Source organism: Chiroxiphia lanceolata, chromosome 1, assembly GCF_009829145.1.
Source record: "Chiroxiphia lanceolata isolate bChiLan1 chromosome 1, bChiLan1.pri, whole genome shotgun sequence".
In the NCBI taxonomy this organism is placed as follows: Eukaryota; Metazoa; Chordata; class Aves; order Passeriformes; family Pipridae; genus Chiroxiphia; species Chiroxiphia lanceolata.
Genome location: NC_045637.1, coordinates 145,972,315 through 145,996,376, shown reverse-complemented (window position 1 = coordinate 145,996,376; position 24,062 = coordinate 145,972,315). Strand labels below are relative to the sequence as shown.

The window sequence follows — 24,062 nt, the reverse complement described above, 5'->3', positions numbered from 1 at the left end:
GACAATTCCCTGTGCAGGCAGGTGTCTTCTTCAGACAGATTCCTCCTGTCAGGTACTGCATGGTGGCTGACATCAAAAGGAAATCCTTTCATCTTTCTCTGTTGAGATTAGGAGAGCTGCCACATGCTTAGCACTTCTGAAAAATCTGCTACTGTTTTGGGGGTTAGATACTGTCAGGAGATTACCCCTAAATACTTACTAAATGGTGTTTCAAGTCTTGGGTAAATTTCTACACTTGTTGCACCTCACTTGCACAGTCCACATTGCTCCTAACAGAGCTAGATTAGATCATGTTAAATAACAGACAACACCAAGACCTCAGTTTGCAAGGAATTAGATTTTAAATAGCTCTTAAAACTCTTTACCCAACTACACTGATTTCTCCTGTTGCATAGAAACTGTCACATATAGATTCCATAAATAGGAATGCAAACATCTAAACCAGCTCTATGTATCAGAGTGGAATTATAGAGGCACTTATACATTTGCTGAAAACAACATTTAACATTCTCAGTAGGAAAGGTGAGACTTACTTCACTGTTCAAAAAACAATACAGGACTGCAACAATCAATCCCTGGAAAGAGACAATATTTCTTAGTTAGTAGGCAGCACAAACCTAGGGCAATAAAACTTCTTTTGAATAAAAACTGTAAAATTTACCTGAAAAGATCCCAAACACAACTCAAAGATTATTTTATAATTATTGGAACTGCGGTCAGGAAATAGAGCAAACACTGTGTAGTGAACTCCAAATAACGGAATAAGCAACAATGTGGATTTTGCAAGTCTCCTGGGCAAATAAAAGAGAAAAAGTTGAAATTTAATGGTAAGCTCTTGTTTTACTGGGATAAGAATATGATGCAATGCAGTTTACATACATCTCTTAAGACTTCAGATTTATAAACAGTAAGAGTAGTTTATTACAAATTGTTGTCCTTTCAGGCATGCTATGAGATTAGTCCCACAGTCACCTCCCAAACTGACATGCCAAATTCCATAATATACTTGATCTTGCTGACCTTGCACTCTTCCAAAAGCTGCTGAAAGGCTGCAGGGCCTCTCTAAACCATAGTCCCTTTTCCAGACCCCTCCTCTGCTGTGGTCGTTTGACCGACAGCCACCTCCCAGCCTGGTTCCATGGCACAGGTTTTGGGTGTGGGATTTACTGCATTATTCCACAGGACCCCGTTCAACAAAGTGTTATGAGCTGATATCAAACCTCTTGAGATATTTTTTACTCGGCGTGAAAAGTTCAGAGCTGAAAGGAATGATGCCTTCCTGCAAAGTCATACTGACAGATCCTCATGTATGGAAGGTGATATCTCTCTTTTGAAGTTAGTTGCTGTTAATTTTTTTTAAATCTGCAGCTTCATGGTAAGTTTGTACATTGCACATACACAGCATGCAAATAATACCTAGGAGATGTAATCCAGAATAATCTCAGCTGTGAGATTTTCACGAGCAACTTCAGATTTATCCCCAAGTACTAAAATTTCATAGATTTACTGATGGTTTTCAGCATACACCATTAACTAATTTTCAATGTTGTCAATTACGTAACACATTTTAGCAGAAGACACTATGGAAGTTAAGGAAGGAGAACTTTAAACTACTAAGTGGAGCAGCTCTGACAAACTGCCTGTGAAACCACTGAAATGATGAATTGCTAATTATATCTTGTCTGTCACTTACTTCACTCTAATAACGTCAGTTTTATATATTATACAGGGCCAGTCATGTACAATTATGGATGTCTGGTATCAGATAAAATTCAAGAAGTTGCAATGTTGAGTTCTATAATTCATCACTGTCTTGATTAATATAACTTGATTCAACATTGAAATGCTGCTGTTGTGAATTCACGTATTTTAACAGAAAATTCAAGGTATTTCAAGCAGTTTTATTTTTTCTGTGTCAGTCTTCATAGCCTTCCTTTGTTCATAATGTCCCAGAGGCTGCATCTGTTTATGTGCAAATAATCAGTTCTGACAGCAAAGTTTCTCAAGAATAGTAAAACCCTCACATCTAAAGATGCTACCAGTAAGTGGGACAAATAGGATTTCCTCAGCAGAAGAAATTAATTTACAGCTGGAGGAAATGACACTGGCAGCAAATTTCCTGGTTTCCCAAGTGAAATGGAAAACCGATTTTATTTGAACTTAACCTTATCCACTGCAAAAGTAAAGTGAGTAACAAAAAGGATGGAACCATGAACAAGTAGGTTCAGAAGAAGGGAAGAAAAATGGTGACTTGAATGAGTGTTATACATTTTAGATCCATATTTCACTCCATTGTTGTTGTGATGATTTTTGTCTAACTGACGTTTCTTTCTCTGTACTGCACTTACATTTTAGTGAAGGAAAGGAACAGAAAAAATAGCCTTATTCTTCTCTGCATTTTAGAAAAAAGCAATCAAATGCTAACAGCAACGAATTCACAGGACTGAATAATAAAGGACAAGGTTGTTATTAGTGAGAACATTTCATATTATAAAATGCTATAGAAAACTATGGAAAATTATGGAACTGAAAGTCAGTCTAGTCACGTTGATTTTTCTGTGGCCCATCAGATATTCATTTTTTGCATAAAATGTGCCACAATCTTTACAAAAGACATAAGGTTCTACTTCTCTTGGCTTTAAAATTATTCTTTACTTCAGCACACTATGCTTTATCAGCTTTTAGGACAGGAATTCTGTATTTTTTAAATAAAGAAAAGGTGTTATCCAGGAACACATTTTCAAAGGCCACTTTCATGGTTTTGAATTTTCAGTATTCATGTTAGGTTTTGTCACTGAACTATCATATTGACACCCTGAAGTCTCAAACTCAATTTCTATATCTGGACTTTAAAATAAGACCTAATACCACAGACACTTGATTGTGGATTACGGTATCCAGCAGATATTATAATAAACAACAATAACTGATACAGCAATATAATAAAATCCAAAATCAATTTTAGCAATGTATTTGAATTGCTGCCAGCATTCCCTGATTTTAAAGCTGTGGAAAGAAGAGACATTAGCATTTGATGTTCAAACCAAAACACAAAAGAAGAAAGTCTAAACACAAAGGAAGTTGATCTAAATCAGACACAACTGTTTTCCTATAGAAAATAAAGCTGGTATTTTAAATCAAACCTTATACTTAACTTCTAACTTTCTGGGAACAATGTAACTTCTTTTCAGCTTTTAAAATATACGTAAATATTACAAAAAAGTATTTTAAAAATGAAAAATTAAAAAAAAATTTAAGGAGGTTGAAGGAAAATGTTTCAAAATTGAAACTTTTGTTATTTCAAAATGAAATATTTATACATCAAAAGAAAGATCATACATTCCATATATTTTATCAACCTATTCATTCATGGATTAAACTCAAAATCAAGCTTGTTGGTCTTTATGAAAGCGAATTTTTTTATTCAGTTTATTGTTTGACAAATACTATATTTCAACACAGTGATATCCTTTCTTAAACCGTATCTAAAAGTAGTTCTGAATTAAATGTAATTACAGTATCACAGCAATTGTTAGAATATTTCAGCAGATGAAACCTTATAGAGATCATTTGGGTTCTGTTTATAATATCTAAAAATATGACTCACTTGTACTGTGATTGGTCATTTCCTCCAACATCTGGAGATCTTAACTTCTGCAGTAATATTCTTATAATACTAATGAAAAGTATAAAATTCACCTGCAAAGAAAACAAATATAATGGCTATTTCTGACTTTTCCACTCAATATGCAGCACAAAAAAATGTTTATCAAGTCAGACAAGTCAGCACAGCAGTAAGCTGTGGAACTCCCACCAGAACACATCAAGCTCTGTATTGTCAAACGTATTGTCTGTTTTGGGCCGCACTAGGTTTGTCATGTCAGAGCACATCTGCATGCCCACCAGTTCTGGTCTGGCTGCCAAAAGTCTCTGAAAGCCCCAGTTGTCAGAAATACCCTCCTTTCAAAAGTGTAGATGAAGACAAGTTTCTTAGCAGGATGGGACACTGAATGTGATTTGCTGCAGTCAAGCACTGTCCTAAATTGTCACGTGAATTCACAACCGGGACCCCAGAGAGCGTTTGGAATCTCTCCTGCTCCTCACCTTGACTTTCAGTATTTTCTGTCTGAACTAGGAGAAGATTGTTCGACAGCTGATCTATCTACTCTAATCAAGCACAAAAAGGGCCTCTCACAAGTATCTATTTGTCTTAGATATTGATGCAGATACTATGACTGAAGGAATGACAGAATAGTCAGGGTTGGAAGGGATCTCTGGAGATCATGTAGTCCAACCCTCAACTGAATCCCTGCAGTCCAATTCTCATGATAGCCTTCTAAGGTAGAACAGTAAAATTATTTTATTTCATATTTTATTGAATATTTTATTTAAAAAAAAATTATGACCAGATAATGATCAGTCTAGAAAACTGAAGTATAAGACTTAGTAGATCCTAAGTGTCATTGCTAGTATTTCTTCAGCCTGGACTTTTGGTATTTTGTGATCACTAGCCCTTTTGGTGCTGAGTTGTTTGGTGCAGTCAAGAAAACCTCACTCTAATATAGCATGTCCATACTACAGTAAGGGGACACTTGGATTGACACCTTCACAGTAACAAAGTGCACTGAAAACTACAGGTACAGCTGTGTAAACAGCTGCATCAAATGCACACATCTTGGAATGAATTAATCTAGAGAAATATTTCTATCACTGTGAAAATGAAAATTTTATTATTTTAAACTAAATCCATCCCAAAGCCCAAAATCTAGAGGTGGGGTACCCAAGCAGACAGCGACTGTCTCACTGCTATAAATCTCTATCTCAGTGTATCAGTAAAACTCTTTCCAGTCCTAACAATTTGGCTGTAAGCTTTTCAAGTTCAATTAATTTCTGTGTCTTCTCTGGCAAAACCTGTACAATTTAGGATGTTAATAAATAAACCATAATCGAAGCAATATATGTCCCTCTGTACTTAACATTTTGTTTGAAATGACAGGTGAAGGGAAGAGGCAAGAACTGACAGGGATGAAATAAAAACTTAGGAAAATTATAACTAGGGTTTTTTTTTAAGAAGAATAAGAAAGAAATATTAGAAAATACAGGCTTTTGCTGAACTTAACATGTTTTTCAGACACGTGATTGCTTAGAAGGTTTCTTCGATGCAAGACTCCCGTAAAGGTAACAGGTACAAGCCTGGTATTGCAGATTGTATTTGCAGACTTAATGCATCAGTGTACACACCAAGGTATATATACTTTGTCATATGCACAGGAGCCAATACAAGTGGACAAGGAGAGAGCTTTCATTTTATTATATATTTGTTAGCCACAAAATAAAAAAAGGAAAAAAAAATCTTTACTCTGTATTTACAAAGGGAATGACAGAATAATTTCTTGTTCTTCACAAGCATCCCTAGTTTCTAGTGTAACAGAATAAACTGTCATCCCCTTGGTTTCTGAGGCATCACATCAACTGCAGAACTACACTCAGGTGATTCACATTCTTGACTGACATTTATGTACTGTGTTAAAGTCTTTTTTCAAGCACATACTTTGCTATCTGTAAGCACAATTTTGTATTAATGAAAAACTTACATTCTTGTTTGGAGACTGTAACAGTCCTTGGCACTACCGAGCTTGCAAATCCAGCTAACTGAAACTGGATATCAAGATCTAAAGGGGGCAACTTCCACTGCCTTAGTCCAGTGGACCAAATTAATTTCTCTAGGATTTCATTGAATTCATTATTTTTTAAAATCCTTTGAAGCATGTATATGATTTAGAATAGTATTTTTCAACAAAATATGAAGCAAGTAATGCCCAGGAATTTTACTTTTAGTGTTGTAACTTTTTTGTCCCATAAAATCATGTGAGCATAATGCCTTTAAATAACATAGAATATGAATACTGTTCAATGAAGATCTAAGAACAGGAACATGAGAAAATAATGTGAATGTAGAAAAACTCCAAGACAGACAAATGATGGCTCTTTAGTGGAGTAACAGCAAGATGCTGCTCATACTCTGTTCTACTTCTGACAATAAGTTTTTGAGTCTAAACGAATTGTCTGAGCACGTATCATTTAAACTGGCTTCTTCTTGCTTCTTTCTTTATATGTAATCCCTTACACTACCTGCAATGTGAGATAATAAGAAAAACATTGCTTAGCTACTTTGATGGGACACAAGTACTGTTTCCACATGAACATCACTCCTTCCCAAATGAGAGCAGTTTATGGAAATAGAACTATGGAGAAGGAAGCTGTGGCAGCATTTACTGAATGGAGAATATGGGTAAGAGCACATTAATTTGGAATAGTCACCCCCAGCTAATAACTCTGAAGTGGGTACAACATGAAGTATGAAAGTCTGCCAAACCATTCTGAAACCAAAATTGTCATGAGGAGATACCAGGGAAGGTTTCTGATGCACTGAATTAACTGGAGCCATTGCCACTTTGCAAAATGGTACCAGAACTTACTCTCACAATACTGTTGGATAGATCAGACTTTATCTGACTGACCAGTACTCCATTCTCTTAATTCCCAACTCATTCCCCAATCTTTGCTAATTCCATCTTCAGTTCAGGCCTACCAATGTGCCCCCGTGTAACTTCCGTTTCCAGGTCTAGGATTCCTTTGGAAAACACTGCTTTCTGGCACATGAAGTCTCAGCTCTTTACCAGATAGCTCTTTAAAATGAGCACCCAGAGAACAGATTTTCATCTTTCTATAAACACCAGGTGGTTTGTTTTGCTTTTATCTTTCAGCATATTTTCTTCACTCTGGATCATTCCCCATTCTCCAGCTCCTTTGCGGTACAGGTATTTTCTTCATGCTGTAGAACATCCATTTCTTCATAACATAAAATACCTCTTCTGTGAATCCTTACCTTATGTTATTTCACACATACGCCTACTGTACTTTCTCTTTAAACTGCAGAATCCACTCGGATGAAGATGATAGGAAGTTCTCTCAAAAGGATTTTTAGCAGGCACAGGTTGAAAGACAAGCCCAAGAGTAATGTGAACTTTCAAAATCTTGTGTAATCTAATAAAGGCCCAGTTTTACTGCCTGCAATGTTAAAAATGAGGCAAGTGTACCTAAAAATATATCAATTTGCATTCTGACTTTTCAGAAATGGGTGTGTATTCATAGTATATTATGCCCAAAGTTAATTACACAATCATTAAACTGAATAGGAATATTATTATACTACCCCAGTAATTCTAATGAGCTCCACACAGGAAAAGTCCTGTGAAATATTCTCTAATGGTATTATTTTGCAAATACTTCATGTTCAATATATATATATCAGTAGGTTACCAATTAAAGAAAGATATATACAGTCATAGTTTTTTATGACTGCAATAATATCAGATTCTCAATTGCAGGTCTATCTATTTACACACAAAATCAAATCTGCAATTCATCGAAAAGTATAATTAGATTTTTACTTCCTCCAGGCTCATAAACAGGAGAAATGTTAAAGAAAGAACAACATACAAATAAAAGCAACTGCTCATTTAATAGAAGGCAGATAAATTTTAAAGGCAACAAATTTTAATGGCCTTGGCATCTGTTTAACATTTCTCCTACAGCACAATTTCTTTTCATTAAAACAGAATTCTTGCCTATCTGCAACTAGCAGTAAAGAATAATGGCTATATGCACTGCAGAATGCTGAACAGATCTATAATTCATGCTTCAAAGTTTACTTACTATAATAGAAATTAAAATTGGTATTCGTATAACCCACCAGGGACCACCATGCTCATTTGTATCCCAGCAACTACAAAAGAAAAAAAGGGTGAAAAAGATGTTGACATTAATATCATCTGGCAAGCAAGACCTATGAGGAAAATGATTTTTTATATGCGAGTCAAAGCACACTAAAATAATGCCTGTTCTAGCCTAAAATTTGGCATTCAATAACTTCCTGCTTTTAAGTTTTTTCTTGTTTTATTATGAATACTCCATTCCTCCGCTTGAAACACTGCAACCAGGTGTGGAGTCCTCAGCCTAAGAAAGATGTGGACCTGTTAGAAGTGGTCCACAGGAGGCCATGAAGATGTTCAGAGGACTGAAGTACCTCTCCTACAAAGACAGGCTGAGACAGCTGGGGACTGTTCAGCCTGGAGAAGAAAAGGCTTCAGAGAAACCTTATTGTGAGTTTTCAGAACTTAAAGGGGACTTGTAAAAGACAGGAAGAGGGACCAGGGAGAGCAACTTTTGACCAGAGATGTAGTGATAGGATAAGGGGGAATGGTTTTAAACTAAAAGAGGAGAGATTTAGATGTTAGGAAGAAATCCTTTACTCACAGAATCACAGAGTTGTTTAGGTTGGAAAAGACCTCCAAGATCATAAAGTCCAACCTTTGATGGATCATCACATTGTCAACTAGACCATGGCATTAAGTGTAACATCCAGTCATTTCTTGAACACCTCCAGGGAAGGTGACTTTACTACCTCCCTGGGCAGTTCATTCCAATGCTTGACAATCCTTTCCATGACAAAATTCCTCCTCATGTCTAATCCGAACCTCCCCTGAGGTTGAGACTTGAGACTATGTTCTCTTGTCCTGTTGCTTGTTACCTGGGAGGAGAGACTGACCCCCACCTGGCTACAAACTCCTTCCAGAGAGTTGTAGAGAGTGATAAGGTCTCTCCTGAGCCTCCTTTCCTCCAGATTAAACACCCCCAGCTCCCTCAAACACTCCTCATAGGACTTACTCTCTAGAACCTTCACCAGCTTCATTACCCTGCTCTGGACACACTCTGTCACCTCAATGTCTTTCTTGAAGTGATGGGCCCAGAACTGGACACAACACTCAAGGTGCATTACTCTGAAGGTATCAAGGCACTGGAACAGGTTGCTCAGAGAAATTGTGGATGCCCCATCCCTGGAAGTGTTAAGGCCAGACTGGATGTAACCTGGTCTAGTGGGCCCATGGCAGGGGGAGTTGAAACTAGAGGATCTTGAAGGTCCCTTCCAACCCAAACCATTCTATGGTTCTATGAAATCAGTTAAAACATCAGGCACTCTAAGCTGTACCATTAGACATTGTGGGGGACACTGGCCTTTGAGGACATCAAGCTCAGTTTCACTTTGTGTAAGGACACTTTCCCAATATGCACTTAACACTGCCTTCTGGGTAGCAGGCAGGGATATTTAGGTTACAGACGGCTAGCACTGCTTTAGGAAAATGTGAAACTGAACCTGAAGCTTCATTTGAAACACTGTATATTTAATTTTCACTGTGGGCTCAGCACTTCTGATCCAAATGCTCACAGTGCTCTGAAAGGTTAGTCATATTAAAGATTTATTACCTTTCGGAGTTCCTCTGTAATCACAATGACAAAGGAAAAAGAAATTTGCCTTTGGTTTACATGTTAGAGGTCTTGCAAAGAGAGGTTTAAAATTATGTAGGTCATGATTTTTCAGTTTAATTACAGAATCAGTTGCAAAATATTGGTTAGTCTGGCAAAACATGACTGTGAAAACTGTTTGTCTCATCAGGTAGGATTGCTCTCCAATTCCCTGGAGCCAGCCCGAGCATCCAGTCTGATCTTCCTACAAAATTATCTCAGTTCCCCTTTCCGTACCGGGAGCCAGGCCTAGCTCTGGTCAGCTATAGTTTTACCTGACTGTGTGCATCTTACCTAAGTTTACATCACAGCACTTCACTTTCTACGTCCCCACTGCCATTTTAAATATTGTTGCTTTGATTTCCTAAGCATATAGCTTTAAATGTGGGTGTCAAGGGGTAACATTAGTCATAACCTATCTCTGCCCTCTCTGCCCTTTGAGTTTTTCAAATAAACAGCAAACATAAAGCCACGCTGAAGAGCTCCAAACACCTGTCCCTTTATTGCCATCTGAAATATTGGTTCTGTGCTCGTCCCCTTCAGAACAGCAAACCACCTTTGTGTGAACACCACTGTATCCAAGGCAAGGATTGCACTGGCACAAATGGAGTCTTTAAGCTTTTTCTCCCACGCACACTTACCCAGTGTCCTCTAAAATGATCCGTGTCACTGTCCAAGTAATAATGAATATGGTAGGAATTCCTGAAAAATGCCAAAGAGCATGATCACAAAAATATAAGTTCACAAAAAAAAAAGTTCAGCCTGTTAGTAATCAATTATTCCCCAGACACACAACATATATAAACAGTTCATTGAATGGAGGGAGAGGCACATTTGACAAGCTACATGATGTCAGCAACATATTACAAACAAAGGCTGCAGGGAGGTGGATTTATTTCTTACAAAAATGCAGCCATAATGACTAATACGCAAAACCCATGCTTTTCTTACGTTTCTTGCAATCTTTCAGAGTGACTTACAGGGTGACAGATACAAGTTATGCATTACCAATGCACTTCCAAGGACTGCAATATAAAATTGAAGTATAAATCATTTCATAAGGAACCTTGTCCACACACTGGTTTATTCCCATTTCCCAGCAACACCTAAATGTTTTATGACCATCTATTACTGGAAGCTTTAAAGTGCTCCATATAAATATCATTGCACTTTCTTTTAGGGAAAGTATTTAAAACCAGATGAACAATATCTTCGAGCTTTCCAAAAAGGCAAATAATGTAATATAGCTCACAGCTTTGCAGCTAAATTTTATTTTTCCTCCTAAACGAGGACAGCTGAACCATGTGTTTTCTGGTGGCAGTCCTTGCACGATCCTATGTCCTGAACAACCCCTGGGCATGGTGCAGATTGGCACAGGTCAGAGCTGTGCCAGGGAGAAAGCCAGTAGTTACGCTCCAGCAGTTTTGTGCCTGCTCTCTCCCATGGTACAGCGGCTGTAACCGGTGCTGGAGCTGAACTGAGGAACCTGGGAGTCTGAGGAGTCACCCAGGAGAAACAGCAGGACTACCTTGGTATGAAATATTGACCCTGACTAATACATACATACAGCAAAAAAACCCATTATTGGATGATATTTAAATTCTTACCCCATCCTATCAGCAAGTAGATTGTGAAGTGTCTGTTGGGGGAGAATATTAGCACAAGGAGGATGTGGAGGTAAAGTCCTTCAACTAAGAGCCAGTAAAAGTTTGCCATAACACCATATTGAAAAAATACCAAAATTGCCTTGCAGCCCACCTGAAATATGAGAATAGGGATCAAATTTGTTGCAGGAAAGATGCTGTATTATTCTGTTATTAATATAGCCTATAGATCTTTGCTCTTTGTGTAATATTAGTAACCCAGGACCAGTAGAAATTTTTTTCTTCAGTTAATCAAATTGGGACATAGTAAATATTACTATATATATAGAAAAAAAATTAATTATTAAATAAATATTTAGAAGACTCTCATTGCAAATTTGCTCAGAAATGTTGAAAACTTCATAGAATAAATATTGAAAAATATGTTGGTTATAAATAAATGCATATATTTGCAATAGTTTGTAAATGAATGGCTATTAGATTAAATGATCATCTATTTGGAGGCTAATAAATATATTCTAATCCCAGCTGGCTTCTCAACACAGTAAAAATTAACAAAGAAACTGCTTTATGAATTTTTCAAGGCTAAATGGGAAATTGAGTGAAAAATACTCTAAATAGACTGAGAAGAAAAAGTTGACTGGACTTTTAAAAATTATGTTTTCCCTTTAGAAAATGCTTTAGTATTTCTTAATTAACAAAACATGTAGGTTTGTATCATAAAATGATACTTATAATCTGTGTGTTGCTTTTCAGAATTAATTTTCAGATGTCTGTGCTGCTGATGTTCCCCGGTGCTGGCTGCTGCTACTTTGGCACTTCTCAGCAGGAATCTGGGATGTGAGAATTGAATATGAAAATATTTCTGCTGAGAATGTGCTGAGAAATGTGATGATATGGTAAAAGTAGCAGACTAAACAAACCGGACCAAATAAAATCTCGCTTCTCCCGGCTTTTCTCACTCCTCCCTTTTAAATACCCTACACACCTACACTTTCTCTACTGAAATTCCAAGTACACCTGATACCTAAGCAGATAAACTTATTCAGTGACTGATTCCTCTCTCTAAATATTGATATCTATTAAGACATGAGATGCAGTCCCCAGCTGCTAAGTCAGAAGGGCATAGACCTCATTAGAGATACTTCTTCATATCCCGCAGCCCCCTGTGGTGTCTCAGATATCGCAGTGCATCCCAAGTAGCATACATGCCTACATTTATGCCTGTGAACATGCCTATACAAACAACTAAGTAGCAGCCCAAAGGCTTGAATTCATCTCACTTATAATCTTTCAAGGACCTAAGAACTTCTGATTACCCCTGGCAGTCTAAGAGCAACTTTGCCTACTTGGGGTCTGCTAACTCAGTTCCTATTTTTCTCCGTTAGAAATATCCCAGATTATGAATTTCTACGTACAGCTTGATATACTGTATGTATGCCTTGTTAAGCACTTCACATTTTGGGACACAATGGCTTCATCAAGACAAAAATATCTTCTTACATATTTTTCTCACAAGCTTAAAATATAATATATTAAAATCAGAAGGTATTCTTGACCGAAACAACAGGGACAGAGAACGGAGAATATCATATAGTGGTCAGTTTTTTAACAGCAAGACTTGAGATTTTTTTAATCCCTGTGCATGAAAATGCAGTACACGTATCAGCTTGCTGAGAATGCAGATGACAACACTTCTGTCACAGCCTGAAAGTACAGAGAAGTTAATGAAGACACCTCCTGCAAATATTTAATTTCCTGAGTTATTTCTCTCCCTCCATTGACACCTGTCCAATTCCTGCACCCTTGATAAAGCTTCTGGAACACTTCCAGACCAGCTGCCTTTAATCACTCCCAGCTGATGGCACTCCTGTTTGTCTTCAACTCTCCCAGCTGATTAATGCAGTGACCATATTTATTCTGCACTGTAAATGGTTATGATTTGTCTTGGCAGATGACATGGACATGCAAACATTAAGGTCTCCTACTTGTGCTGCAACCTTCTTTCTCTGTCTGCTTCTAACAGAATTGTCTACGCTGACACCTTGATATTCCTAAATATTCAAAAGGATCAGGGAGGAAAATTTAGTGACAATCCAATACTATACCAGCTAGCAAATGAGGTTTCTTACCCATGAGGTTTGATCCTCTGGACAGTGAGCTGTGTTGGAGCTGGAATAGAGAATATCATCCTTGACTAAAACAGAGATTGCTCTTAGAATGAAAGAGAGGAACAGGTTCAGATGGATGTAGTTCCGAGTACAATGAAGTTTTCTAAGAAGAGATTTAAAAACAGGTGGTTTAGATTATGATGCAGAAACTGCTGAACAGACTTCTATTACTCTGAAAATATTTCTTAGTACTATGAACCCTGAGTAAGAGCCTACCCTTTTCTTCTCTGTCATTTTACCAGTGCTGCCTTGCTGGTTTTTTTCTCTCTTACTCCTTCTGTTTGTAGTATCACAGACTACAAGATCCAGCGGTATTTCTCCCATGTTTTAACATAAGCTGGCAATAAACATAGATTATTATACCCTTCTGTGTGTGCACTCATTCCAACATTTTTCTTGAAAATAAAAGTTTTATTATCTTGGATATATTTCATACATGCTCTCACATGTTGTTTTCTGGTTTTGTTCTTTTATTTAACTCCTGCATTTTGCTATGTAATGGTTTTTCATCTTAGGATGGAAGTGTATGCAGCAGCAATTAAAAATGTATTCAAAACATTTGATCTCCTATCCTTTCTATCCAATGAGATTTAAAGCTTCTCTTCTTTAGTCCATCGGCCATGTAAAAGCCTGACAAAAGATTAAATATTCCAAGTAAGTGAATGAGTACTCAGGGGAAGCAAGCTATAAGTTGAGGGCTTTTCACTTAAAATACATTCCCTTCAAGACCTTCCCATTTAAAAGATCCCTTTTTATAGCAAACCTCCAGAAAGCAAACTGCTAAGAGGTTTTTGTGGTCAAAACCAGCAGCTTGATCTGCACCTGGAAACAGGCCAGAAGCCAAGGCATTTCAGCAAGCAGTGACCGAATGAAGACGAAGCAGGATGTTCTGGCAGTGTGCACTGGCAACTTCCAAGTAGTCTCCCAGTTTTGATTTTTACCAAACACTATATAATCTATTCTGGATAGTTACAGTGGTTGTAGGGAAATAAAAAACAGATCCACCTTTCTAGCCCCCACTTGGGCAAAAGACAATCAGGCTGAATAATACCAGACTGAACTTGAAGCAGTTGTCAAAAATCCAGTGATTGCTGTGGCCATGCACGTCCTTTCCTGAAATAGGTTCTGAGAAAAACTGAAATACCACTATTATGTCAGATTGCATCATATATTCCTATGAAATTCAGAGATACATGAAAACTGCAAATGTGAGGAAACCCTTTTTCTTGAGTAACTAATGTAGATGATTAGTTATTCATCCCATTCAGCAGCTGAAATAATAGATACTGGATATACACAAGCTTGTCAAACCAATATTTTGGAGGTAGTGGACAAAAAGTAATATTATTTGGGATATGTATGATGCTCCAGAATAACATAGAAATTCTGTTCTGTAACTGAAAAAAAAGCTACCGTGCTTATTAATTTGATATGATTCCCTCACAGTACAAAACTACCATGTGAGGAACATGGCTTTAAGCTGCAACAGGAGAAGTTCAGATTAGATATTTGAACTTTTCTTTTTACTGCAAGAATGGTCAGGCATTGGAATAAGTTGCCCAGGGTGGAGTCTGTCTCTGGAAGTGTTCAGGAGGGGCCTGGATGTGGCACATGTGGACAGAGTTTAGGGATGATTGATAAGGTTACTAGGTTGATGGCTGGACTAGATGATCTTGTATGTGAATCTGTGATTTACAACTCCACTTGGACAAACTAATTGGACAAACAAACCTTTGATTACAGTAACCCTGGAGACTACTCAGAAGCTTCTGCAAAATACGGCCATTCACTCATCCAGTGTTGTGACTGGCATCCTACTAATCCTCAAGAGCAACTCAAGCTGTTGATTTTAATAATGAAATAGAAAATGCTTTATATAATCCATTCCTAAATGGCTGTTCTTTCTTACATCAGCTGTAATGTCTGTAAATTTGTGAAGTGCTTTGAAACTTTTTATTATTATCAGTGCTACCAAAATCAAGACAGTATTACATTATTGTCAGTTTTTTAAATGAGAAAAGTGTAAAACCAATGCATTTTCTAAATATATGAGCAATCAGACAACAGCTAAAGCCACCTTATCATTGTTAGTTTAGTCATGAAAAATACATACCTGAAAAGGCAAAGAATTATACTCCCTGTTGTAAGAGCAATCAGAGATACGCTGTGTCCAAGCGTATAAATTGCTTTCACCCTCACATAGAAGTTGACCTGAACAGAAAAATATATATGCAGAAACCACTTACTAATATGTAAAATTGACTGTGAAGTGATATAATTGACCATTAAATAGCTCTGAAGGCTACAGCATTATTTTCACTCTGCTCTACAGTACATGATGAGGATGTTATATCTCTATTCCAACACATTTTTGCAATGCAGCATTTCTAGCCGATTGACTTCAGTAGAAAATTCAGCCTCAGGAACTCAAGACTTAGACACACAAGCTGGTACCATTCCAGTTGATTATACCATGTCAATGAAGTCAAAGAAAGCATCAGATTCATACACTTCCATAAACACAAACTAGGAAGAATGAGCCAGTTAAAGAATGGATTATCGCTAAAAGAGATAATTTCTCTCAGCCATTCTGCTCTAGTGAACTTTTAATTTTAAAGACTTGTTTAAATCTCTTTAATTTACCCTTCTAAATTTTCAAATACTTTACTAAATTCTGATCCCAAACAACCCTTTCGTTCTTTAGTAGTTTGCTAAACAGAACAAAAGCAGGCTGAAATGCCCAGTCTGCTGATTAACTGCAATTATCTGTAAATTTACCAGCTCATATTACATATAAGTCCTATTCTGAATGACAACATCAAGAAAAATAATGCTAAATATTCTCAGAATTAATCTGCTTCATTTATGCTTACAACAGTCATTAGACTTACTTAAATTTCCATTCAAGCTAGATAAAATATTTAAAGCTTTTTATAATGTTACAAAATTAAAAATTTTAATAGCAGTGTAGGAAGTGATATGGATAACAGACAGAATTTCAATATTTAGTGCACATAGTTATCACTAACCTTCTCGAATAATGTTTGTAAAAAGTAGCAAGGAAGCAATACTTTTAAATAAACTAAGGTAGCAAAAGGAAGTGCAAATCACCTAATTCATTTATTTTTATATCATTAAAAGGCCGAGTAAAGAGGTAATTTTAGCAAACCTGACTCATGACAAAATTAGCTGAACATGCACTTTGTGCGTATTAGACAGATGTGGAAAAGATGAAATGAAATGTGAAATGAAGAATCTCACAAGTGTACTGTTGTAGATATGGTTAAAGGGGAAAAATATGGGAAACAACTGCCAGAGATCATAAGTGCATTTATAGCAGCTGTCCTGCTTGTTAGGAGACGAAAGTGGTATACACAGTATCACAGGAAACAGAAATCTCTTTTAAATTGAAAAACTAGGCTGTGATGACCTTTTTGACAACTGTCCTGACATGTTAATGTTTTGTTTGCTTTACTTCAGAAATAAAGAAGGAAAATATGGACTTAACAAAGTTTCCAGTGTCATCTGAATGACCACAAGAGAGTTCCCCAGATAAAATCCTGAATAAATCCTGTCTTTTTTTTTTTTTAATTGGTGTCCCTGACTGATTGAAATAGTAAAATCTGAAGCATTATTTAATTGATCTCTATAAAGAATCTGGTGCATATCTGCAGAGCCCTACTGCACTCCTACTACACTGTGGGTATGAATCATAGGCTCTATTTCACTGAGCATTAGGTGTCTACACTGCAAATATAAACATCTCAGGCAATGTAGGGTCTCTTCATATGGTCTTCTAGGAAGAACTTCTTGTATCTATGTCAGCAGTCAACATGGACTTCTTTGGGTATACTTCTAGAGAGAGTGAAGAGGCCCCACAGTGACTAATTCAAGTGCAGCTACCCAGAGTGTACCAACATTTGTCCTTCTATGGACACCCATGTGAATCCTGTGTTTGCTAAATAGGACTCTTAAGTAGTACAATGATTCTGAGTGGAATACTAAGCACAGAATTATTGCCATTGTGACTTCTTTTTTTTTGCAGATGAAATTTATCTTTCTCAAATCTGCGACATTTACATGGTGGATGTGAAGAACTTTTTGATTTGGAGGCAATTCAGGCTTCTATTTGTACATTCAGTAGAAATGTATTCAGTAGATATGGGGTCTTCAAATGCCAACAAGATGATGACAGAGCTTGTTGTGGAACTACTGTGCATCATTTCTAAGCTTTACACTATATTTGCTACTCCTGTTGTGCACAAGGTCAGGAAATAAGATTCCTTTTCTTCCAGAATACTGTTAATGGGGAAATGGGGGTGCCAAAATGTTAAGTCATTTATTGGAGAAGCCTTTTTCTATGGTTTTGCAGAACATGTCAGGTTGAATAAATGAAGGAGGGTGCTCAAAGTATTTGTAGAGTTCTTGATGCCATGGGCTTCTGTAATTACTGCTGAGAAACTAGTTGTCACTATATTCCCAAAAAACTGCCTGGAGAATGGCTGATGTTCCTTTTGCTATGACAGAAGCCAAATTAAGAAGTGTAGGGATGATGTGCAGTGCTTGTCTGTAGGCACAGTTTTTAGAGCTCTTCAAAAACGAGCCAAACTGGGGAGTATAATTCTGCCATTCTAGCAGGGAATTGAAGAGTAGTTCTTCAGAACCAATTTTGTGTTAATTTAAAAAAAAAAAAATATTTTTAGAATTGTATTTGTAAACAATTTTAGAAACATTGTTCAGTATTGTTAATGCTGAGTGGAAGATTCCTCTTTCACTTTCACGGAAAAAATTGATTGGTGGAGACACACTTTAAAAGTAACAGTGATGTTCAACATCACGTTACTGCAGAGCAGAGACAGGTGTCTCCCCAGGTATCCTAAAACCACACACACACCACCTGGTAAGAGTGCACACAGGGCCACTTTACATCTCTCCCATCTTCTTATCTTGGGGAACTACCAAGTAGCTTAACAAATCCTGACATGTTAAAATAACCATTGGCCTCCTGTAATTTGTATTTTTTAGTAGCCTTCAAAAGGGAAGCACCTCAACCTGGACTTCTGAGGTAAGTTGTGTCCTGGCCCTTCACATTGTCCAGTAGAAATTACCTCCTCCCTCCTTTTCAGATTTCTCATTGTGCTAGAAAATCTTAAAGCAGCTATAAAGCTCCCTTTTGCTGCTGAGCCACAGTGTGCTATGAGTTGATTATGCGATTTGCTCCAAAAACAGTCTTTAGTTTGCCTAAGAGGAGAAATAACTCTGAAAGAAGAAACCTGTGAGACTGACACATTCCAACTCATGCATCTGCTATACTCCAGACTAGTTGCCTCTGGCTAGATATTAAACTTTCTCCTGTCACCTCTTTGGTTCATTCCCTTGTGCTTCCTCTCACACCTGACACTTGGGCTGGGCCTTTGTCCTGGGTTTGGCTGGGAAAGAGTTGGTTTCCTTCCTAGCAGCTCATAGGGTGCTGGTTTGGATTTGTGATGAAAACCCTGTTATTAACATGGGAATGTTTTAGCTATTGTTCAATAGTGTTCCTTTTCTCTGCTTCTCAAGCTGCTCCACCAGTGGGGATATCCTAAACCATATGGGTTCATTGTCTTCTAATTGCTTCTTCTGATGCAATTATTTGCAATGCAACAAGTTTGCTGCTAATAAAACAGTGACCACTTGTGTTATCATGTCATTCTCTCATCTATGTATTGTATTTTTATTATGTTAATAATCCTTTAAGAGGTCTAAGCATATCAGATATAGTGAGAGATTTTATATTCTCACTATTTATATTTTTTTGGTCTTGTCTTGGAAGCTTTTGTTTAGGAAATATATAAATTGTTTGGTGTTAAATATATCAAACTTCTGTCTATGTTTAGTCTACATTGCCCTTGCTCACTTTCCATACTTTTTCCCATCTTTTTCAGAAGGAATTGTACTTCTACATTCTTTTTCTCTCCTAATTCTTTTCACAGGCACAGCACCTATTCTACTGTCATAAATTAGAACACGGGATCAAGGGATTTACAGATCCTTTGTCACTATTGTCTTTAGATGGCACGTGCTAAGATGTTTATAGGAATGATTCTGGACCAGAATTAATCATTGGGAAATTGCAGTAAGACAAATGTTCCCATGGGTAAGCCTTGATTCTGATCTGTTGCTTTTACCAATAAAGTATACTGCACAAGGTTTTTGACTGACCTGTCTGTAATAATGCCTCCAGAACTTCCTGGAGATTTATGTCTAATTCACAACCTTTTGGTGTTAATGGTTAAGTGGATAAATTGCCAGCTTTGGAGGCTGTCAGTTTGCAAATGCATCAAATAGACTGAAAGAATAGCATATAAAACAAAAAAAAAAGAAGGATGTTATTTTAAAAAAATGTTCAGAAACATTCAAAGAGAAGAAAGTAGCACAGATGAATTTCCAGGTAGTCTCAGAATTCCACACAAATTTATCTAACTGCATTTCTGAGATTATTTTTATGTCAATGGAGTGAATTTCCGAAGTCAGTAGTAAAATCATCTGCTAAAGGACACGGTGAATGGTCCAGAAATCCCCTGAAGGCAGTAAAGGTTTCCCACCAGAGACATTCTTGACTTCAGTTGTCTCATGCTTCAGATATTAGCAACTTTCAACTGGGATAATTTTAGTCCTTAGAAAATATCTGATGGCCAATTCCACAGCACTGGCAAGAAACACAGGAGACATCACATTTGCATCCTCCCTGCCTCTCTATAAGCACCATTTGTCACCTCTCTGGGCAGTCAGAACTATGTCTCACTATGTTTGTAGCATGGAACTTTGAAAGATCCTTCACCTTGTCAATTTTTGAAGGCATCATAAAACCTCATTTTCAAGCTGGGAGCTGGACTATTGTCTAGTAACTCCAACTGTGGATGTAGATGCATAAATTGCATTGAACTCCACAAACTTACCAAAATTGTTGCCATCTAGAAACAAACTTGCATGGCAGATGTTATTACAGAATTGAAAATATTACTTTAAATATATTCCTGCCATTAGACAATGGAATAAGAGAATTTTTTGTACTTTGGCATAAAGAAAGTAGCTGTTTAAACTGCAATGGGTTGATTGAAACACGCACAACAAGAGAGCTGGATTTGCTTAATTCTTTTGTCATTCTGGACCATCTTGAAAAATTTGTCTAGATTTGATTTCAGAAAAACTCCATTGACTGACACTTTTGAAACTGGACCTATCTGACTTAAGAATTATTAAATGAAGGGAAAAAAAGGTTAAACCCCACATGAACTTACTAACAAACATCAGTTGCCAGCCACACTGCTACAACTGTGTCTGTAATTTAGCCTCTAGCTCTGTTCTCTGAGCTGTCAGGCAGCCTGCATGGAAAGGGACTCCCGTCACTTCTCCCCACTTCTCTCCCAGAGACAACAGAAGAGGTTGTCTTCCTCCAGAAAAAAACCCACATTATTTAATAAAGCGTTTCTGGCATTCTGTACACACACATGACCCCTACAACAAATAGTCTGGCTAAAATCAAAACAAGAACCCTGTGTACTTCTAGGCCAGCACAGCAGCTGTTGGTATCAGCAGGACTGAGTCTGTCTGCTGGCCATTCATCTGCCAAAAGGATGACTGTGAAATAGCTGCATGGAGATATGTCAGCAAGGAAGATAATCAGCTGGGAGTGCTTTGATGTTACCTTAATACTGACCAAAGCCATTTTGTTCAAGTTAAGTACAAGTAAATAAGAAATAATTACACAATTGAAATTATTTTATCACCTGACAGAGGTTTTTAATTATTCTCTATTCTACACTTGAAATGGTGGAAAAGAACACATTTTCTTCTTTTCAAACAATTTTACTGGTTTAGTTTTATAATGGTCAGAAATCTTAAATGCTTTAAAATTTTCTACTGATCAGAGATTAATCCTGCTCCTCAAAGTGTTGCAGAACTAAATAAACACCGACCCATTTTTAATCCATTACATCAAAAATTACAGTTATTCAAATTCAGGTGTTTTGATTTTCAAAAAAAATTTAGGTGATTGGAATGTTCTAGAGGATTAGCATGAAGCACTTTATCAGCATCAAAGATAACGCAATCATGCTGCTGCTTAAATTTCCTGTATCAGCATAAATAGAGGTGTCTTAATTTGCCTGTAAAGCCTCTATAACTTTTACTGACTCAACAAAAAAAAATTAGTAAATGGTGTTCTCAAATTACATGTTAATTAAATATACCCATGACCCCTATAAAGACAAAGAATTAAATTCCACATTGTGATGGGGCAATTGAAAAACAGGAATTTGATTGGATTAATGTTGACCTAGTTATAGCTATTAAATATTTGTAGTTCATCTTTATTTTACCTAGAACATTTAGAAACAAACTCTTTATATTGCATTACTGCAAAAGAAACAGGTAAAGCAATACCAAATCTGATGGCACATAAAAATCCATGTCTTTTATGTAAGATGGGCATATCTTGTTTCTTTCTTACTACTCTGTCTGAACTATAATCAGCCAGGTCTCAACTGACCTTCAGTTTTAACCTCCGAACTTAAAAAAAAAAAGTGCAAGATTGGCAGGAGTAAAATGACTGCAACAACAGTATGGATTTACCAAAACAGAATTTCAAACTAAATTATATTTCTAAAATGTTACAATACAGAAGAAATATCAAAACACCTTTAGATTTTACAGCTGTATTCAAAGCACAAACTGATTCGAATCATACACATGAAATTGAAATACCATTAGGAAATTGAAATGACATAAACCTTTCTGCAAGTCTAACAAAATCAGTACTTTTGCAACGGTAGCAAGAACAGCTGCCTCTGCAAAATATTCATGGGATTATCTGAGCAATACTGATTCCAAAACTGAAACCTGACAACTTATTTCTAAAGTTCTGAGAAAAATATTAATATTAAAACCACTAAGCTAAACTCAATAGGTGGTCAGGCACAGAAAAAAATCAGTAGCTTATGATTTTCAGAAAACAAATAATGGAAATGTTTACGAAAATCATAAATGCTTTCTAAAAATCTAATCCTAAAATGTTTCCTCTTCTTTTATGGTTACCTAATGTTAATAGGTTTTAAAAGGGTACAAACCCCCACACTTATAAAAATAAATTGAATTAGTGTAAGTTTGTGTAATTTATGTTATCTTCAACAAATTTTTTGCAAAATCTATTCTTGGGCACACCTGTGTTTTGTTTTCTTAGAAAAGACACCTGTTTCAGCTAATATTTCCTTTAAAGTTAGTTTCGTATTATTTTTACTATATTCAGGAGATAGAAGTCTTCTGTTTATTTACAGAATAGCACAGAAGCTTCCTAGGCAAAATTGACAGTTACCCAGTGGATCTTTCAACCTCAGCCTTGGTTTGGAAGGACCTCTAGGGGTGAGAAGGTACCTCAATGCTGAAGGACAAAACCCTGGAGAAATCTTAGGGCTTAGCTCTTTGTCCAAAGGAGTTTTGGTGTTGACCAGAAGTCACCCTTAATGTAAAAGCAAATACCTCACTTCTTTATTCATTTGCCCAGAAATATGATTGATCATTACTCAGAATTTATGACCATTATCATCCCAAGTCACTCTTCATTTCATTTACTACAAACACGTAGTAAAGTTGGTATTCCTCAGAGTATTTAATAATCCGTATAAAAGTAATTGATACTATCCCTTTTCTGACTTTTCTCCTCCAATTCACCCTAAGCCTAAACATCACTCAAAGAAAATGAGACCAGCATTGCCATAAGTCTCTCTTAATAAAAGTAGTGTCATTGATTTTAATTATGTCAGTCAGAATGTCTTCTTATTTAAAGTTCCCTAACTGTGGTGGGAGAGATGACAATTTTAAAAATGCACAAACTTCCACATTTTCCTGTGTGAATGTGTATCAGCAGATGTATCTGTGAATGTGAACTTTCTCATGGTATACCTATATTCTGCAGTTTATTGGATAGCCTGCAATTAAAGTAAATTCCCTCTGTATTCTACGAGAGACAATATCAGCTACTACTGAATCCTAGTCCTCCCTTGACGTCAGTGGAAGATTTTGCATTTATTTTAAGGAGTACTAGCCTCTTAATTATTCCTCATGGAAAAATGCAGAATACATAAATAAATATAACATGACTTACAGGTACGTGCAAAAAGCATTGGTAGATGGCTGCCTTGAGTTTCATTTTGTTGAGAGGCAAGGATTAAATTTAGAATCAATACAAACCACCCATTAGTCCAGTGCAGTGGCCCACTCTGCAGACAGCACTAATGCATCTGTTTTCTAAAGGCAGCTACAGACATTCAAGACATGGTTTGTGTCAGCCCTGACCTCACTACCTTGACTCCACGTGCCCTGGGTGGTGTGTCTACAGCACATAGGATGTTCTCTCTGGCAGCTGCCTAAGAGTGAATGCTTCAGGAAACCAGCAAAAAAGGGGAATACTTCCTCCATGGACGATGCTCCTACTTAATCTACAAGCTGCAGCAGTATCACCACATTTAATAGCCCTGAGGATCCTTCTCTTCATGAGTTTGTCTTTGTTTGACACTACATATTCAAATCACACAGCCTCTGACTTGTGTATGTTGGGGCTTTTGTGTGATCTAATAAATTTCAGGTCAGTTCACAGTAAGATTAGACAAAGCAGTATTAACTGATTCAGTCATTATTTTAAATAAAAATTTAAAGTACATTTCAGTGCTTTACATTCACCAGACACCTTGCTGTATATTAATAGTCCTGATACAGAGAGTTCAATACCCTCTGATGACAGCTAGGACATGATTCCAGTTTATTTGGTCTAGATAGAAGATGTCAAAATATGCTAAGGAAAGGTTGCGGTGGGGCTTGAGTTGGGTTAACATACCTTGACATGTGTTTCTAGAATGGTCAAATCCAGCTCTTTATTTTACAGTTG

The 24,062-nt window shown here is 36.8% G+C and overlaps 1 protein-coding gene across 1 annotated transcript in view; it reads right to left on the bottom strand.

The window, feature by feature from the left end:
- Window positions 1-24,062, bottom strand: part of VIPR2 (vasoactive intestinal peptide receptor 2) — a 51,015-nt gene that overhangs the window by 5,141 nt on the left and 21,812 nt on the right. Inside the window, exons 5-12 of the mRNA XM_032705509.1 lie at window positions 15,255-15,352; window positions 13,103-13,244; window positions 10,974-11,124; window positions 10,008-10,068; window positions 7,720-7,789; window positions 3,608-3,699; window positions 662-791; window positions 534-575 (exon numbers count right to left, since the gene is read on the bottom strand). Of these exons, the coding sequence (XP_032561400.1) occupies window positions 534-575; window positions 662-791; window positions 3,608-3,699; window positions 7,720-7,789; window positions 10,008-10,068; window positions 10,974-11,124; window positions 13,103-13,244; window positions 15,255-15,352 (786 nt within the window). The remainder of the gene's footprint in view (window positions 1-533; window positions 576-661; window positions 792-3,607; window positions 3,700-7,719; window positions 7,790-10,007; window positions 10,069-10,973; window positions 11,125-13,102; window positions 13,245-15,254; window positions 15,353-24,062) is intronic.